The 17,600-nt window shown below is 40.3% G+C and overlaps 6 protein-coding genes across 6 annotated transcripts; 3 read left to right on the forward strand and 3 right to left on the reverse strand.

The window, feature by feature from the left end:
* Positions 1–944: 944 nt before the first annotated feature.
* On the reverse strand, positions 945–2,837 carry BBOV_IV001810 (transcription factor Ssl1-like family protein). The gene is made up of 10 exons (XM_001609296.2): positions 2,655–2,837; positions 2,466–2,616; positions 2,277–2,367; positions 2,057–2,239; positions 1,897–1,985; positions 1,773–1,860; positions 1,642–1,736; positions 1,444–1,603; positions 1,204–1,284; positions 945–1,168 (listed from the first exon to the last, which is right to left on the reverse strand). Exons 1-10 carry the CDS (start codon positions 2,776–2,778, stop codon positions 983–985), a joined length of 1,248 nt encoding a protein of 415 aa, XP_001609346.2. The 5' UTR covers positions 2,779–2,837; the 3' UTR covers positions 945–982.
* Positions 2,838–3,312: 475 nt separating this feature from the next.
* On the forward strand, positions 3,313–8,885 carry BBOV_IV001820 (uncharacterized protein). Its single transcript, XM_001609297.2, has 3 exons — positions 3,313–3,442; positions 3,778–4,652; positions 4,690–8,885. The coding sequence occupies exons 1-3, from the start codon at positions 3,404–3,406 to the stop codon at positions 8,804–8,806; spliced, it is 5,031 nt and encodes a 1,676-aa protein (XP_001609347.1). The 5' UTR covers positions 3,313–3,403; the 3' UTR covers positions 8,807–8,885.
* A 27-nt stretch (positions 8,886–8,912) lies between these two features.
* On the reverse strand, positions 8,913–13,006 carry BBOV_IV001830 (phospholipid-translocating P-type ATPase flippase family protein). The gene is made up of 3 exons (XM_001609298.2): positions 12,891–13,006; positions 12,673–12,853; positions 8,913–12,464 (listed from the first exon to the last, which is right to left on the reverse strand). Exons 1-3 carry the CDS (start codon positions 12,923–12,925, stop codon positions 9,141–9,143), a joined length of 3,540 nt encoding a protein of 1,179 aa, XP_001609348.2. The 5' UTR covers positions 12,926–13,006; the 3' UTR covers positions 8,913–9,140.
* Positions 13,007–13,747: 741 nt separating this feature from the next.
* Positions 13,748–15,781, forward strand: BBOV_IV001840 (DEAD/DEAH box helicase family protein). The gene is made up of 2 exons (XM_001609299.1): positions 13,748–14,027; positions 14,065–15,781. The coding sequence occupies exons 1-2, from the start codon at positions 13,868–13,870 to the stop codon at positions 15,732–15,734; spliced, it is 1,830 nt and encodes a 609-aa protein (XP_001609349.1). The 5' UTR covers positions 13,748–13,867; the 3' UTR covers positions 15,735–15,781.
* Positions 15,782–15,884: 103 nt separating this feature from the next.
* Positions 15,885–16,402, forward strand: BBOV_IV001850 (uncharacterized protein). The gene is made up of 3 exons (XM_051767466.1): positions 15,885–16,044; positions 16,085–16,159; positions 16,195–16,402. Exons 1-3 carry the CDS (start codon positions 15,940–15,942, stop codon positions 16,399–16,401), a joined length of 387 nt encoding a protein of 128 aa, XP_051623052.1. The 5' UTR covers positions 15,885–15,939; the 3' UTR covers position 16,402.
* A 10-nt stretch (positions 16,403–16,412) lies between these two features.
* BBOV_IV001860 (MED6 mediator sub complex component family protein) lies at positions 16,413–17,590 on the reverse strand. The gene is made up of 5 exons (XM_001609301.2): positions 17,481–17,590; positions 17,235–17,424; positions 16,916–17,102; positions 16,634–16,880; positions 16,413–16,599 (listed from the first exon to the last, which is right to left on the reverse strand). Exons 1-5 carry the CDS (start codon positions 17,515–17,517, stop codon positions 16,415–16,417), a joined length of 846 nt encoding a protein of 281 aa, XP_001609351.1. The 5' UTR covers positions 17,518–17,590; the 3' UTR covers positions 16,413–16,414.
* Between the last annotated feature and the right edge of the window lie 10 nt (positions 17,591–17,600).

Genomic DNA, 17,600 nt, shown 5'->3' on the forward strand with positions numbered 1-17,600 from the left:
AAGTCGTATGGTAAAGGCGAATACTGATACAATTTCATGGGGAATCCAAATGAATCTTTCCCGGGTTACAATTCAGATGTAGCATAAAGATGATGCAATTAGTACAACATATGGATCATTTATTCCTATGTCTTCTGTGTCTATACAGCACCATATTAATAGCTATGTAAATATGAAAATGTCTCTATTTATGGCGGAAGGGCATAGCGATTAATATTGTTAAGTTCCGTTTCTCTATTAAGATAAGTAAACATCGCATTGATAGTTGTAGTCAAATGGTATTCCTCCACGTTTCAATCAAAGTGAAGGATAAATCAAAAATTAATTCATTACAATGCATAATCGGATTATTATATTTACATAGATATACTCAAGCCGATAGAGATGAACACAATAGCATATAACTTCTCAAAAAATATAAACAATACATACGTTCTGCTATTCTAGCAGAAAACAGAATACCTAGATTGCAATACATAATAAGTAAGCAACATTTCACCACATACATCCCACAGTTTAATGGTTGTTGTTGCCATTTATTTTTATATAAAATCAATGCGACGTTGAATAAAATGCATGTTTAGATGAATGAGAAATAGTGACGCAAAAAAGAACGACCAGCAAAAATGATACCCGTCTTACCGTTCAAACAAAAAATTCCACATTGATGAAAATATTCTCCTGACTTAACAAATGGCCAATTTTAGCCCTATATCCACTTATGAAACATTTGGGAAATGATAATAATCAATCGGAAGTTTTATATTTTGTGGGAAAAATTGTAGCATAAAATGCGATGCCCATCGTAATCGCCATAAATAGAATTCAACATATCACCAGATGGATTCAGATGGCTTATAAGATAGTTGAATTGCAAGTATATACTAATTCTGTTATTTCAAAAACGAGAGACAAGCGTGGTAACATGTCAGCATATTCAAGTGTATGATTGAAAAACTTAAGGATTAGCTAACAGTATACATCATGTATTGTTTTCTACAATTTCACCTTCTTTTGGCTTCTCCTCAGCGATGCAAAATGGGCACTGATGTAGTTCATCATGTATATAAGCCGTACAAATATTGCAATATCGGGTAAAACATTTTGGGCATTTATTTGCAGACATTATGCTTGCATTGCAGGCGCCACATTCTCCTTCGTAAAATTCCTTTAGACACTATGAGAAACAATATCCCAACTTACATTAATAAAAGGCTTTGGCGGTATGAGTTGATGAAACATCCTAGATATATCCGGCGGTGAAACCAGATACAGACGGCAACACTACATATTATTAGCCAGCACCAAACAAATCAAATGCACACTTTGGCAACAGAAACTATAATCAATTGCATATAATGGTTCGTCAGAGGTAAATCAGAAGCCACTTTCCAAAATGCCACAGTTCATAAATCATTCGAGTCATGAATTATGCAACCTTACCTTACACTTTGTTGGTATCGCACAAGACTTGCTATGACATTGTGGACATATATATGCCTTGTAAGTTAAAGTTGAATGACAAATGCATAATGATGCCGTATTCGCCTTTTCCAAAGGAGGGAACCCAACTTTGGTCAATACCGGCTCCATCCAAGGACGCCTGAAAAGGAGTCAAGTTTCCCGCCTTCCTCTTCTTACCATTTTGGTGGCATAGTGTGATCGTTTAACAGAGATTTCAAATGCACAGAATCTTTACATACTGCATAAGAACCCCCTGTCTCGGTACATATGTGCTGATTAGGAATTATGGAAGAAGCATAACATCTTACTTTGAGAATATACATCTCAGGTGCGATAGATACTGCGCTGACACTGACGTGTTCATCCTTCAATTTCTGAAGGGTTGTAAGAATGTTGCTGCAGTCGATAATAACGAAGATCGTTGAGTCTTACCCTGGGTCAAATGTTTTCGTTGCGCCAAATATTACTAATATTTCACGCGTAGTATAAGGTGGCATATCTGTTAGGATGCTTATTGCCATCTGCATATAATAATCACATGCGAATTAGCAGTATACAGAATGAATGATCTTTATGTTGTCGAATAACAAACCTCCAGTCCGTTTTGTAGTGACGGTACACCATCGGTACCTTCTTTGATTTTTTCATCAAGTAATGCAATATGTTCAGATGGAGGCGTTCCCAACTTAGAGACCATGGTTGAACGCTTGTTACGCATTGTTATAATAGCCAACTGTGTCATTGGTCCTTGGTGAAATAAGCCTTGTATCAGCCCCTAGTATATATATCTAAGCATCACATTTGTTCCTTACTTTGACTGCTCCGGCAGCGCAGTGTAACCTGTCTGGTTTGAAGTCTACCTCTCTCATACCATCGCTAGTATCGAACATGATAACAATATTCCTGAATCAAGGGTAAGTTATTCTCAACACGGTCAACACTCAAGACATTAAAAAACTAGACTAAGAACAAGCTACTAGGTCAAACGCAAGACTACATACCTGACTACGCCTCGTTTTTGGATACTGCTATCTGCTTCACTCAGCGCGACAGTCCCATCAGATGTTACGTCAGTATTAGAAACATCCTTTTGTTGCACAAATTGTAGGACACCGTCCTTATCAACTAGTTGTTCCCATGATTTATCAAAATCTATGAAGTTATTGAGGATTATATTAAAACCTCATTACCTTTCTCCCATGCATATTGCGCATATATTTCTTCATCTCTCTGTTCATCAATATCATATTGTTGTTCAAATTCAGTGATAAGTTCTTCTACTATAAATGTCTTTGTCGCTTCGTTTTGGGTCATGTTTGGTAGACAGCTTATTGGTGTATTCCATATGAAACAACAACCATGGTGTGATTGTTGATGATTAATATTACATAACTTGGTTTACATGGTGTGTCTATCGTCACAAACTATTATTTTGGCAATACATAAACCCTAATGTTGTATGCCAAAATATGTGAAGCTATATGTTTCGATTTACTATCCAAGTTACATGCGCTCTTAAATAAGTGTTGTATACGTATGTAATAGTATTATGTAGTATAATAGAGGGTAGAGCTGTTAACGTTACTCCGCGGTTTTGTGGACATCTATAGTGTGTAAGAGCAGACTTCCACCATAGGATACAAGAAAATCTATTTCAAATGAATAGATTCATACTATTAAACAATTATAAAATGCATACATTAAAAATTCGACCCAGTGATTAAAAATTTTATCGATGTGTGAGTGTCCTTATACTGTTGAGGCATCTCCACATCCCCATCCTTTCAGTTGTTTGAGCCAAGATAGCTAAAGAATGTTGCTACACTTTTAATTTAAATTTGGGGCGTACTCAGTTTTATAACATAAAATAGCAGATGCCTTAGGGGAGTCCCATTGTTACCTTTACTAACTTCATCCATTAAATGTGTCATATTCACCTATGGCGGGAGCTCCTGTGAAGATAAATACTTTGCTTCGGGTACGTTTTAAGTACGCTTGCTGGTTTTCATTAAAAGTCTTTTCCAAATTTAGATTTCTTGAACCGTGATCGTGTGTGACTCCAACAGTGCAACTGTAGCAAAAGAAGGCAATATTTTGCTAAAAAATACGGCTATTGAGGTTACATATACATAACGTGATGATGGATGCTTAAGGATGTGACATAATTGTTTATTATTAACATTATATTTGTACTTTGTTGCCGTTGTTGTTGTTTGTCACTTTATAAATGTCTTTATATATATTTAAAATTTGCGTAAAGTCGTGTTGTCGTTTTATGTAGATCTGCATATGCTTCTTTAATGATTGTTGCAGCTCAATAGCCTTGGCTTCAAGGATGGTTGTTTTCGCTTTGGGGCACTTACTCTTGGTGGCGATAGGTTTGTGTGTATACGGGAGTCTGATGAGTCATCTCATTCCGTTTCTATCATAGACTTATACAATGGTAATGAGGTATCTCGCAGGCCTATAAAGGCCGAATCCACTATTATGAACCCTCACAAGCCCATTATCGCACTTAAGGCATCGATTCAAAATGGACACTTTATCCAGGTTTTCCATCTAGAGACCAAGGAGAAGATAGGGACACACCAATTCACAGAATCGGTAGTATTTTGGAATTGGATTTCTCCTACAAAACTTGGTATCGTTACGGATAATTCAGTTTACCACTGGAATATCGGTTCGGAAGAACCAGTGTTAATTTTCAATCGTTCAGGAAAGCTAGCTGAACCTTCTACAAAACTTGTCGATTATGCATCTGATGCTGAAAACAAATGGTGTATATTAACTGGTGTATACTCTACTGATCAAGGAGCTACTGTAGAAGGTGCAATTCAATTGTACTCAACAGAGCGAAGGCAACAGCAGCTACTGGAAGGGTACGCTGGAACGTTTGGAAAGCTGCGCATTTCTACTGAATCACCAGATGCTACGGGACTTTTGGTATTTTGCGAGCACAAACGCGGTGGACAAACGTCGAAGCTCCACTGCATGGATGTTTACAGCCAAAGAACTGAGGGGTCTCCGGTGCCGCTGAAGGTGTCCAAGGACATTGAAGGATTGCATTCAAATACTGGCGATTTCCCTAGATTCGTCCACATATTAGATTCATGTGGGTTTGTTTGCATAATAACTAAATGCGGCTTCGCTTATTATCATGATGTGGCAACTGCAACACCACTTTACAGGTAATGTTATTTTTTGAATGTCAACAATCTTTCGCAGTTGTAAGATAAGCGATTCACCAATTTTTGCTGCCGCAGCCAAGTATGTAGACGGTAAGGTAGCTGGTAGCATAGCGGTGAATCAATCCGGGGATATTATTGAGATACTCATAGATGAAAATCGCATTCTTTCAACTCTAAAATGTCCTGAAGAAGTACGTATAAGTCTTGCTACGCGTTTTGGTTATCCTGGTTCTGAGAGTTTGATGATGCGTTCTTTTGAGGAGTACTTCTCGAGAAGGGAGTACAAACAAGCAGCGTTATTGGTTGCCACCCTTAAGAATGGCGCATTACGAACTAATGAAACTATGGAGCGTTTTTTGAATGCTCCAGTATTGGCCGGGGAAACATCACCCGCTTTACATTATTTCTCGGTAATGTTGGAGCATGGGAAGCTAACATATCAGGAATCGCTTGGTCTTGTACGCCGTGTAGTTGCACAGGGACGTAAGGAACTTGTGAAAAAGTGGCTAGACGAAGGAAAGCTAACAGAGTCAGAGGAATTAGGTGACTTACTACGTACTATGGATCCGTTGTTAGCTTTTAAGATGTTTGTTTCCCTATGTTGTCATATGAAGGCCATTTTGTGTCTTTTGGATGCAGGCCATGCTACTAAAGTGGTTCCGTACATACGTAAAATTGCGTCGTCGAATGTCACACATACAACGGGCTCCACAGGGGATAAGGTAGCTCAAGTTGATGGATTGCCTTCAATGAATGTTGTTGTTGAACATATGTTGTCAACTCAACCTACCGATATAATATCGTTTATTAACGATTTGATATCAGGTTTAGGGCCTGACGAGCCCTTATGCGATGTTGGGAGCGTCGCTGAGATCCTTATTAAGCACAACAAACTTCAAGAATTAACCAAGATCTTACTTGAATACTTGAAACCCAACCGCGTTGAGCACGCTGCGCTACAAACACGTCTGTTAGAGGTGAATCTCCAGCAGCAACCCCGTGTAGCTGATATGATACTACAATTGAACGTGCTAACCCATTTTGACCGAGCGTATATTGCTCGCCTTTGTGAAGATGCGGGAATGTTTGATATGGCTATACAACACTATAACTCATTTTTTGACGTTAAACGTCTCATAATTAAGGCTGGTGGTAATATGAATCGCGCTGTTCTTGAGAAGAGTATGAAGAATATGTCTCCGGAAAATGCTCTGGAGGTTTTACGCGAGATGTTAGATTCTGCAGAAATAAGCAACGATCATGTTGTATCTTGTGCTTTGACAATGCATAATCACATTGGAACTATGCAGGTGGTCCAATTGTTCGAGAGATCAGCATCGTCCGATGTTCTATTCTCATTCCTAAGGGCGTTGCCGGTGATATCACAGGGATCTGCCGCCGAGAGCACCGAGCAAAATGCAACCATTGTATATACATTCATTAAATGTTGTATTGATCGCAACGAGATGGAGGATTTGGAACGTATTTGCAAAGAGTCAAATGTTTATGATGGCGTGCGTGTCAAGGATTTACTGAAGCAATCGGCTCTTCCAAATCCAAAGAGCTTACTCATAGTTTGTCACAAGCTAGGCGAATTGGCAGAGCTCACAGAATATCTATACCGCAATGGTATGGAAAAGGCTATAGAGGTTTATGTAAACACAATAAACCCTGGAGGTGTAGCTACTGTTGTGTCAACCTTGTTTGATTTATCGGCATCGGAGCACGTGATACATTCAATTTTGGAGAACCTTCACGATCCAAACGGTATGAAAGCTTTGATTCAGATAGCTGATGAACGTCATCAGCTTCTTATGCTTCGTGATTGGTTAGAAAAACGTGTAGAGGAAGGTCACAAAGAAACGGAGATCCATACTGCATTAGCTAAGATTCGAGTATCATCGCAAAAGGATGCGGAGCAGTTTCTTTCCACAAATAAGATTTACGACCGATCCATTATTGGACGTTTTTGTGAGGATAGAGACCCTATGCTAGCATATTTGGTATATTCCGAGGCACAGCTTGACAGCGATGTATTGCGGCTATGCATAGGCAATGGGTTTTATAAAATGCTGGCTGCATATGCTTTGAAACGATCATCACCTAGTTTATGGCATGATATATTTTCTGAGACCTCTGGTTTGGATGACGATAACAGAAAACACGTTTGCGAAGAGTTGGTCATTTTGGCGCCTGACTCTTCCAATGCATCTGAAATTTCATGTGCGCTGAAGGCTCTGTTAGATGCTGGTATGAACGAAGAAGTCATTGCACTCTTGGAGCAGCTTTTACTCAAACAGACCCAGTTTTCATCAAGCAGCAATTTGCAAAATTTGCTTTTAGCTACAGCTGTTAAAACGAATCCCTCAAAGTTAGAGGAGTATCTCTCAAAACTGGACAACTACGATGTTGCGGCATTATCTAAATTATCTGACAGCTTGGGTCAATCACGAAGTTCGTTTGCAATTTTAAAGAGTGCTGGTCGTTCTCTGGATGCTTTAGAAGCTTTGCTAAGCACTACGGACGCCGACGTATTGGAAGAAGCTCATGAATATGTACAGTCTCTAGACAAGTCTGAGTTATGGTTCCGCCTGGGTCGGGCATATTTGGGAGAGAAGAAGGTGGCGCAGGCTATTGATGCTTACGTTCGCAGTGGTGACTTGAGTGACCACCAACGCATCAAACATGCGTGTTCCAACGAGCCAGAGCTGTTCCTACAATGGCTGAGCAATGGGAGAGCACTGAAGAAAAGCCGTGACCTCGATACGGATTACTTGTTATGTCTGGCTGACAGGGGTGACATTGACAAATTCAAGGAAGTTCTTAACGGCCAGCATTCAGCAGATGTGGGATATGTAGGCAGCAAGTTGATGGAATCGCGCAAGTACCGTGAAGCTGTACTCATTTATTCTTCTATACCAAATTTTGCCAAGCTAGCTCTGTGCCATCTACATTTAGGCGAGTTCTACCAAGCAGCAGATGCTGCTCTCAACTCCCGTAACCCGCAGGTTCTCAGACAGGTGGTCGAGGAGTGTGTTGGTAAGAATCAATTAGGAACCGCTCACAAGGTGGCTATCGAATTATTAACGTACCCTGATTTCTTGCCTGGTATTGTCACACTGTACGAAACTACTGGAAATACAAACGAATTGATCAAGCTATTGGAAAAATCAGCTCCTTCCGTTGCAGTATCAACTGAGTTGGCAATTGCCATTGCAAAATACAAGCCCGAGGAGTTAATGAATCATTTCAAGACTAATTTTACGACTGAAGAACTTCTCGTTTGTATAAATACGGCACGCGTTGCACGTGAATGTTGTAACCTTTGGTTGTGGCAGGAAGCTGTTTACCTCTACAGTTTGGACACACCTGATACCGCTTTAATTTCCATGATTGCGCACTACGGTCTGGCGTGGGATGAAAAACTATTTTTTGAAACTGCGGCAACAGCTAACAATCCGGAAGCTTTATATAAGGCAATTCATTTCTGTATACAATGCAAACCCCTTTTACTATCAAGGTTGCTGGCTTGTGCTAAAGGGCGAGTTGATGCTGTTCGCGTGGTTAAGATTTTGAGGAATGCTGGATGTCTCGGATTAGCACGTAATTACCTGGAACAAGTCGCTGATAAAACATCCGGAGCAGTGAACGATGCACTGTTTGAAATATACGTGGAGGAGGAAGAGTGTGAACTTTTGGAGCGAAGTTTAGAAAAACTTACTACTTTTGACCAAGCAAAGTTATGTGCAATGCTGCAGGAGCATCGTCTTCCGAAGATGAGGAGCATCGCAGCTCAGTTGTACATTCAGTCTCGTGACTTTGGCAAGGCTGCAGTCATTTATCGTAGAAATGGCGATTATGTTGATGCTATAATGGGTGTTCAGACATCTCGTAGCGAATCTCTTGCGATGGATATGGTTCGTTATTTCGTCGATCAGGGATTACTCGAAGAATTTTTAGTTTGTTTGATTGTAAACTATTCTTTACTCGATCCAGCAGATGTCTTAGAGTATGCCTGGCTGCACAAAGTTGATATGGACATTCTTGTTCCTTTCTTGTCTCATACTATACGTACCGTATCTAAGGCTGTGTCTAGGCCTGCTGCAGTTCAGCGTCCACCACCTCCTCCGCAGCTATCTTTGCCTTTTCATTGACACCGCATAATCGTGTTATAATATATTACATTTACGCTACTTAGTTGTGATATTCATAGGTATAATACCCTATTGCAACATTATCTCAGACGATATCAAGTATATTGCATATTCAAATCAGTCTATGGTAACAGTGTTTTATTGTGAAACTTAAGGAGACCCTTAAGGACGGAGACGATGCCATAATGTGTCATAGTTATGTTACAGTGAATGGGCGAGATGATCAGACCCAAATTTTCAGGTCCTCGGCATCGCATCTGTTCAGGCGCTAAGCAACACGAACAGGTTAACATAACTGCCATTTAATGGCTCTGGCCTAATTTTGTAGGCACACTCAATGCGATTCAGTGAATGAGGGTAATTCTGTTGCAAGGTACTCTTTGCGCTGCACATATTGATAGTAATGAGGCATGAATGAGTAGTGTATCACCTTGGTTAAGTAGTCACGATACAAGGCAGCCATGGTAGAGGTGAGTAACACTATCCAAAATCTTCCATTACTCATGAGGATCATTGCACCACCTAATAGAGCGCTTCCCAATTTGGATGATAGTGATACAACGTATATACACAGCAAAAAGTTGAAAAAGCTGAATAGGTACGTTGCCGTTGTTAGTCGTGTATAGAACCAAGTTTCCATGATCAATTTACTACTTACGATAACCATAACAATAAGCATCATGCCTACACCCAGCTGTTGACTGTTAAGTGGCATTCCAGATCCACCGGGCAATGTATACCTGTCGCTGAGACCAAATGTCACGACGAAAAAGATCACAACGGCGTGTATAAAGCTGTTAAATAACCATCCAAGGAAGACCTTAGGATTGAGATAGTAATTACGTTGTCCTAATTGATAGACGTGAGGGTATTGATAACTCAAAGACCTATCAATATCGCGGTCGATCGATCCAACAAGAATAACACTGATTCCTGTGAACAACACGTTGTAAAGTGCAACTAATACTTCTAGGAGAATGCGCTGCCCGCTGAACAAAGACAAGTAACCATAGAAGAATATGGGCATGATGAGAGTAATATTCTTATAGAACATGTAAGCCACCGTTTTGGCAATTCTGCGATAGCAATTGCGTCCATGATCCAGAATCAATGGTACCAAAAACCGGAATTGCCCGATACCATAATCGGAAACGTTATAGGCTTGCAATCCCTCTTTACCCTTGATACCAATACCCACGTCGGCGGTTTGAATCATGTTGCAATCGTTACCACCATCGCCTATAGCCATCATAACAGTGCCTAGTTTCTTTTTGAAAAGGCTGACAAACAGTCCTTTATGCGCTGGTGTCATACGGCAGCAGATTGCAGAGTGGCAATGCGTACAAAGTTCAATAAAATCGTCGACAATGTGTTCTTTAGTCAGTTCGTTAGTCGCTATACCGTCGATAACGACACACCTATGGATGGCGTTATCAGATCCAGATTTTACTTTATTGAGCCACTCACGAACCTTGGCACCCATTTGTTCCTTTGGACATACTCCTGAGTGTAGATCAATGCGTTGCGAGAAATTACGCAGCAAGTTTGTTGCGATACCAATATTAATGGCAGTCTCAAGGTTATCACCTGTAAGCATCCAAACATTGATACCAGCATAGCCTAAGAGTTCAATTGCCTCGCCGACACCATCTTGGAGCTTGTCTTCAATACCAGTTATACCTTGTAGCTCTAGCTGTTGTTCTATAAGTGTTGCACAGCGGGCTACCGATTCTTCACGATTTAAAATATTTCCCTGTGCTTCGATATACTTTTGGTTCCAATCATTGAATTCTTGGGTAGTGAGTTCACGTTTGGCAAACACCAACGTGCGCAGACCATCACGACAATATTGTTCACAATGTGAAATTGTGTCTTTGTCCATTTCAGACTTATTTTTAAGTTTATTCAACATTACGTTATCTCCACCTTTACAGAACAGAATGATCCTGAATTTATTAAGATCAGGGTCCTCGAGGTGTGTCTTTGGGTCCTTAGGGAAGGCTATAATAGCCGAGCTACATCTCCTAATATAATCAAACTCTATATTAGCCAAAGTGCGCACATGCATTTTGCGCCCAAATACACTCAATGTTATGGAATTGCTAGTTTTATCCATAAGCTTGAAATCAGCAAATTTGGCGGCATGTACAAAACACAGTTCATCAGGACTTTGTGAATTATACTGCACATCACCAGATTCCTGTATATCGGTAAGTACCGCATTGTTACAGACAAGGTGCATGAAGAATTCCACTAAATGTGTATGTCTTGGATCACTGGGTGTTTTGAGTTGTTTAAATAGTTCATCATCTACTAGGTTCACATGAGATGCTTTAGTGTAGTAAGGATTTTCGGGTTCCGGTTCTAGAATTGCACCTTGCCGACTCAGTACAAACCTCCTAATATCGGTATATCCCTTACCATATGATCTTCCTGCCGCTGCGAACTTACGGAAAACCATCTTGTTACATGTTAGTGTACCTGTTTTGTCTGAAAACAAGTAATGCACTTGTCCAAGGTCCTCATTTAAGGAGGTCGTCCTCGCAGCTGCGTACATATTCAATTCGTCATAGTACATATCCGCATCTGCATTGATGAAAAATGCCTGAGCTATCCTTGCGACATTCATACTAACGATGGTACTAATTGGCACAAAGGTTGCTGATATGGCAATCCAGCTGAAAAATGAGACTGTGAAGACGTACAACATTGAATGGTCATCTCCCTTGCTTGTTAAGTACGGCATCTGTTGATCCATTTGGTAATAATGTCGATATATCGTCCATATAGCTGCAATGGAGCAGAATACAATTTGGACAACCCATACAATGAAAGTTAGACGGACCATGATCTTACTTAAATTGCTAACTTTGTGAGGGGTACTGGGTATGTTTTTGTATATTTTGGTTTCATGACCGCTGTATACAATGATACCGATTGCCCATTTCGTATTACGCAATTTACATCCCCTGAGTAAAAGTTGGAGCATTGATATAGACGTTTCTGTGTAGCCAAATTGATCTAATTTATCACCAGTTGAACGTTTAGCGGATGGCGCGGTCACTTCAGCTTTAGTCTTCGATTTGGATTGGTTCGTATATTCCGGATCTTGGATTTTGTAGTGGAGTGACCCATCGAATGTGATCAAATTCTGGTTTGGTGGTTCACACGTTAGCCTGCCGGTAATGTTCTGCACTTTGTTTAGGGTGGTGTTGATATCCCTTGTTAGATATTCTGCAAGCTTAAGCACAGCCTCCTTCTTCTTCAAATTACTTTCACCGTCTAGGCATGACGTTTCAACAAAAGCTACACCATTAATTTCTGAGGAACCGATGAGAACCATGTCTGCTGGTATGGTATCACCATTTTGTAACACAACGATTTCTCCTACTTCCAATGCTTGCCACTTTGCATTTACAATCAACTTCTTCTCAACAGCATTGACAATATCCGCATCTGCGTTAGCTGGCTTTTCATACTTTATTGTCTCATCATGTTTGGTAAGCTTTGGGTTCATGACAACGTTAGCAATACTGTAATTAACCTCGTTATCATTTAGGTACCTCCTATAATCTTCATATGCATCTTTAGCAGCATTTCCTAACATGACAATAGACAGTGGCAGTAGCATAATCGGTATACCATGAGTTGACGATATCTGTGTATTTATGAAAAGGTGAAGTACGGCACGAGACACGCAATTAAGCCAAAAATTCACATCAAAGTGCCTAGCATACTATTCTAGAATTACCAAAGAACGAATGCAGCAAGACAAGTTCCAAGATACATTAATTTCCACGATTATTATCTTGGAACATCAAAGTAGGCACACTTAAATCATAGCGTAGATCAAGCTACTGACTTACCTTTGGTATCAACTGCAGAATCGCAATGAAGACAAAATAAAGATTCGAAGGTTCATGAAGTTGTTCAAAAAGATTTTTGAATGGAAATGAATATAGCGTATACTTTGTGGTTCTGACATTGTTTGTAATGAAGGAGGTGTCTTGGTAGTCGTTAATATTGACACTTCGTACTGTTTCCTCCCTGGCAAAGATGTATAAAGATTATTTTGCGAACTTACTTCTTTTTTGAAAAATAGCTCAACAGCGACTTCATGACTGCCGAAATTAATGTAGAACAATGCGACAATTGTCTACCATCAGGTACTCAACTAACATAGACATGAGGCTAGCAATGGGATTCCTCCCACTTTTACACTGTGTTCAATGTCAATTCGATTGATGTGTATTCTATGTATTGACGCTAACGCCACGCCTACTTTTAGTGATCCGGCTCCTTTACACACACCGACGTGGGTGTAGTGAAAATTACTTTTATTTATTGTATTAAATGTTCATCATTCATTAATATTGTTATATGACATATTCCATACAGAATGGCAGCTTAATTAATGTTGGATCTATAATTTCGACGCTCGCAGTGTGCCGGATCATACGTGTTCCACTTAATGTTACATAGTACCTACATGATTACGTCTACTCAGTAGGTTCTCTACTAGACTCAGAATGGCATTGATGGCGGATGTAAAAGTAAAAAATATTATTTAGACATGAGACACGGCAATATATGCTGGTGTATTAAAACAGATCTTTAAGCATATATGGTATATACCCATATGTGTAGGCAGGAATATTTTGTTTGCCACTATATTTTTCACGCTGCTGTTATCATTTATTACTGTTTAAAGGAATTACTAGAGGTATATGTCTCCATTGGTCTAATATTCGTCTCCCATGGACAATCGCAGTTACTTCGCAACATTCCGTTATTGTAGATGTTAATTCGATCACTAGATTGTTGTATATGTGCTATATATTAGACTATTTTCCCTATGGTTCCATTCGCCCCCCAGAAAAGTGCAGCAGCAGCGGTGTATGACGTTGGCATTAAGTACCTTCTACTTTTACATGCCACATATTTTGCCAGAACATAAATATCAGGTAAACGTAGCGCTCATGTTAAAGGGGCTTAATTCGAGGTTATATTCTAGCTATTAACACAATTTATCTTTTCACCCTTCCAATCCGTTCGTCTATCATGAAAAAAGAAATGCCAACTGAGGCTGACGGTGCTCCAAAGCCTACTAAAAGTGTATATGTTCCACCTAGCCGTCGTAATAAAGTAGATGGCAGTGGAAGCAATAGTAGTGCCTTTTCTATGGGCAGTCGCGGTCCCCCTCGACCCGTTCGCAACTTTAGTATGTTTTGTGTTTTTACGATAATAAATATTTACAGATGATGACGGCCGCCGTAACATTTTAGATTCATCGGGTCTTGGGGACAACTCTAATCAATACCCGCGTCGTGAGCGCTTTGGGGAGCGTTCCTTTGCTGGCAATCGTGACCATGGCTCTTATCCATCTCCTTGGGCCACTCGTGACGGCCGCCGTTACATTCGTGAATCTGAGAAGGAAGTTTTCGGTGAGATGGATACGTGTACTCATGCAGGAATTAACTTTGGATCATATGAGAACATTCCTGTAGAGATCACTGGAAACCAATCTCAGAGCATTAAGCCCGTAGAAGATTTTGAAAATGGCATTCACGAACTTCTTATGGTGAACATTCTTCGTGTGAATTACACTAAACCAACTCCGATTCAGAAGCATTCTATTCCAGTTATTATGGCTGGCCGTGATTTAATGGCTTGCGCTCAGACTGGTTCTGGTAAGACAGCTGCATTTTTACTTCCTATTTGTACTGCTATGTTGAAAACTGGCCCTCCTGCGAGTAGGCCAATGCAGAGCTCTTATCACTCTCGTCAAGCACTTCCTGTTTGCCTTGTACTATCTCCTACTCGTGAGTTGGCTATGCAGACATTTACTGAGGCTCGCAAGTTTATTTACAACACTGGTATTCGTGCTGTTGTGTTGTATGGTGGAGGTGAAGTTCGCAGGCAGCTTTATGAATTGGAGCGTGGTTGTGACATTTGTGTTGCAACCCCTGGTCGTCTTACTGACATTCTCGAACGCAACCGTATTGGTCTCCATTGTGTGAGTTATTTAGTATTGGATGAAGCCGATCGCATGCTTGACATGGGTTTCGCACCTCAGATTCGGCAAGTCGTTGAACATAGTAGCATGCCTCAGGAGGGTCGTCAGACCGTTATGTTCAGTGCTACTTTCCCTAAAGAGATTCAACAACTGGCTCGTGATTTCTTGCGTGATTACCTTTACCTGGCTGTTGGCCGTGTTGGTTCCACGAATGAGTTTATTCGTCAGCGTCTGTTATATGCTGACCAGGAGCAGAAGCTTCACTACTTGGTGAAGCTTCTTCGTGAAAACACTAACGGTCTCGTTCTCATTTTTGTGGAGACTAAGCGTCGTGCGGATATGATTGAATCTTACCTATTGAAGGAGAATTTCATGGCAGTTAATATCCACGGCGACCGCAGTCAGCAGGACCGTGAGGAGGCTTTGCGTTTATTCAAAACCGGCGAACGTCCCATTTTGGTTGCAACCGATGTCGCTGCCAGGGGATTGGATATTAACAACATTACTCACGTCATTAACTGTGACCTACCGGCTAACATTGACGACTACGTGCATCGCATTGGCCGTACCGGTCGTGCAGGAAATGTCGGTGTTGCCACATCTCTTGTCAGCGAAAAGGACCGCAGCATTTTGAAGGACTTATTAGCCTTATTGGAAGAGGCTAATCAGGAAGTTCCTCAATGGTTTGAGAAGCTCGTTGCATCCCATCCACATTCTGGTGGTGGTCGTGACTATGGCAAGCGTGCATCTGGTGGTCGTATGAGCCGTCCTTTTGCTTCTCGTGATGTCCGTGCCCATCCTGAGACAGTTACTTACAACCAAGGCAACAGAGGTGGTGGTCGCAGTACTCACGGATTCTCACAGCCATCTAAGGGTCCTGGATCTCAGGATCACGATGACGATTGGTGGTGAGCGGTATATATTGCCATTGTTTATAACCGTAACATATTCGGTAATAACGTTTCAGTCGCTTAGTTTATTTGTATTAGCTCAGATATGGGTTTGTAGTGTGATCACTCCGGTGTACTATATATGCCAGTTTTACATTAGACAATTTTAATCTAAATATATAAAACCTGGTTAGGTTCTATATATGATGTAATTTGAATCTGCATCCATGGACTTCAGTCCTGAGGAGGAGAGATCTGGGATTCACAGCGCGGTGAATCTACACACCAAGCGCATTATTACTGCTTACTACACCATTATAGAGTCATCACAGGTACGTTTTGATTTGTATCTGAAATAGACACGTGATTCAGTTGGAATACGGTCGTGACTGCTTAATACGCACCGATATTGATAATTTTCAATTGAAGATGCACAATGACAGTTTAGTAAGTTTTATTTAGTATAGGTCAATACGTTACAGATGCACAGTTGCCGTATGCTCCACACAATATCATCAGATTTGGTTCTTAATTCGCTTTTGCATTCCTCTGACCCTGATCTGATGCAGCGTTACCATGAGGAAACTATTGTTGCAGACACTTTAAGCAATCTGCGTAAAGAAATAGATGAGTTTGACAGCTCGCTTTCTTTGAACTTTTTCGGATCAAAGCAAATTTGCAAAAATTAATTTGATATTAAATTTACAGTGTCAATGAGGTTTGTGTTTCATTAGATTCCTGTGATCTAGGCGTTCCGATGCTCACAGTATTTTCCATTGTTAATTCTTGCAATTCTGCAAGCTTCTTGGACAAAACTTTGATTTCATGCTGGGAGATGCGCATTGCTGCTGACTCGTGTGGTTTTAGGTAGAATATATGCATGTTACCTATTGACTTATATATGTTTTGTATTAGACTAACCGTCCTTGATAAAGTTTTCGTCCTCATTTTCTTTAAAGTTGTACTTATTGCACAGCATTTCAATTTGTGGATCCAGTATTTTCTTTTTTGGTTCCCATACATAACCATGTGATGATGACCATTTGACGATGTCGTTCAATGTGTCATAGAAATTTTCAAAATGTTGTATTGATTCATGTAAGCGGTGTCTGAGTAATGAACCGAAAGGTGGGCACAAGAATATGGATCCTTGTATTATATAATACACCTGTTGCAATTTAAAGTTTTACTTCGTTGTATTACCTTAATTGGGGTTGTTGTAAGTCCATTTTGTCCCAGATTTCTGGAAAAGAGTGTTATATGAAACAGGGTTGAATTGCAGTAATGCTGTATTCTCGCTGGTTCATCCAGGGGTGGTAGATTCGCTAATGCCTCGTTAACGTCATTCAGGTTACTGTAAGTCACTTGGAAGATGAGTCCCACTTGTTGGCTGTACAACAGTCATGTGTCAATGAATCATGAAGTATAACCGGATAGTTATAAACTAGGGCAACGGAATACGATTGTTGACTTGCATGGTATATGTTTATAGTATACAACCCCCAATACATGTGTCACATACCTATCTACTTCAGTTCCCGCTCTCATAAGTTCATTTAGAGAGCCTTCCCGATACTTTTGATAAAATGGGCTCTGATAGAAATAGTCTAGGGCGGCATGATTACTATCAAGTGCAGTTGTTGCTAGGAATCTCGGGTCAATGAATTCACATTGACATTCAGCTTCATATTCGTTGATAAATTCGTCAGCATCTGTAACTATATAAGCATTGATATATCCATGAAGGATGTTATTTCATACAACATACCGTCACAACCGGCTGCCGACATCTGTCGGCCATCCATAGCCACTTCAAGTCTGCTGATTAATCACTAAATAGATTCCTAATGGTATATTTATTGGTTTAACACAAGATGTGTACAACACA

The sequence above is a fragment of the Babesia bovis genome, assembly GCF_000165395.2.
Source record: "Babesia bovis T2Bo chromosome 4 map unlocalized Chr4_2, whole genome shotgun sequence".
NCBI classification, from domain to species: domain Eukaryota; phylum Apicomplexa; class Aconoidasida; order Piroplasmida; family Babesiidae; genus Babesia; species Babesia bovis.

What these genes read in the sequence shown, in the direction of transcription:
- BBOV_IV001810 (XM_001609296.2), bottom strand. Translation starts at nt 2,778, where the DNA reads ATGACCCAAAACGAAGCGACAAAGACATTTATAGTAGAAGAACTTATC. An exon ending in GCGCTGCCGGAGCAGTCAAA is followed by an intron (nt 2,240 to 2,276) that starts GTAAGGAACAAA and finishes TATATATACTAG; the next exon opens with GGGCTGATACAAGGCTTATT. An exon ending in CACACTATGCCACCAAAATG is followed by an intron (nt 1,604 to 1,641) that starts GTAAGAAGAGGA and finishes ACTCCTTTTCAG; the next exon opens with GCGTCCTTGGATGGAGCCGG.
- BBOV_IV001820 (XM_001609297.2), top strand. Translation starts at nt 3,404, where the DNA reads ATGGCGGGAGCTCCTGTGAAGATAAATACTTTGCTTCGG. An exon ending in AGATAAATACTTTGCTTCGG is followed by an intron (nt 3,443 to 3,777) that starts GTACGTTTTAAG and finishes TGATTGTTGCAG; the next exon opens with CTCAATAGCCTTGGCTTCAA. An exon ending in ACTGCAACACCACTTTACAG is followed by an intron (nt 4,653 to 4,689) that starts GTAATGTTATTT and finishes AATCTTTCGCAG; the next exon opens with TTGTAAGATAAGCGATTCAC.
- BBOV_IV001830 (XM_001609298.2), bottom strand. Translation starts at nt 12,925, where the DNA reads ATGAAGTCGCTGTTGAGCTATTTTTCAAAAAAGAA. An exon ending in AGCTATTTTTCAAAAAAGAA is followed by an intron (nt 12,854 to 12,890) that starts GTAAGTTCGCAA and finishes CATCTTTGCCAG; the next exon opens with GGAGGAAACAGTACGAAGTG. An exon ending in TTCTGCAGTTGATACCAAAG is followed by an intron (nt 12,465 to 12,672) that starts GTAAGTCAGTAG and finishes ATAAATACACAG; the next exon opens with ATATCGTCAACTCATGGTAT.
- BBOV_IV001840 (XM_001609299.1), top strand. Translation starts at nt 13,868, where the DNA reads ATGAAAAAAGAAATGCCAACTGAGGCTGACGGTGCTCCAAAGCCTACT. An exon ending in TCGACCCGTTCGCAACTTTA is followed by an intron (nt 14,028 to 14,064) that starts GTATGTTTTGTG and finishes AAATATTTACAG; the next exon opens with ATGATGACGGCCGCCGTAAC.
- BBOV_IV001850 (XM_051767466.1), top strand. Translation starts at nt 15,940, where the DNA reads ATGGACTTCAGTCCTGAGGAGGAGAGATCTGGGATTCACAGCGCGGTG. An exon ending in CCATTATAGAGTCATCACAG is followed by an intron (nt 16,045 to 16,084) that starts GTACGTTTTGAT and finishes CACGTGATTCAG; the next exon opens with TTGGAATACGGTCGTGACTG. An exon ending in AGATGCACAATGACAGTTTA is followed by an intron (nt 16,160 to 16,194) that starts GTAAGTTTTATT and finishes AATACGTTACAG; the next exon opens with ATGCACAGTTGCCGTATGCT.
- BBOV_IV001860 (XM_001609301.2), bottom strand. Translation starts at nt 17,517, where the DNA reads ATGGATGGCCGACAGATGTCGGCAGCCGGTTGTGACG. An exon ending in GCGGGAACTGAAGTAGATAG is followed by an intron (nt 17,103 to 17,234) that starts GTATGTGACACA and finishes ACTGTTGTACAG; the next exon opens with CCAACAAGTGGGACTCATCT. An exon ending in CGAAAACTTTATCAAGGACG is followed by an intron (nt 16,600 to 16,633) that starts GTTAGTCTAATA and finishes ATAAGTCAATAG; the next exon opens with GTAACATGCATATATTCTAC.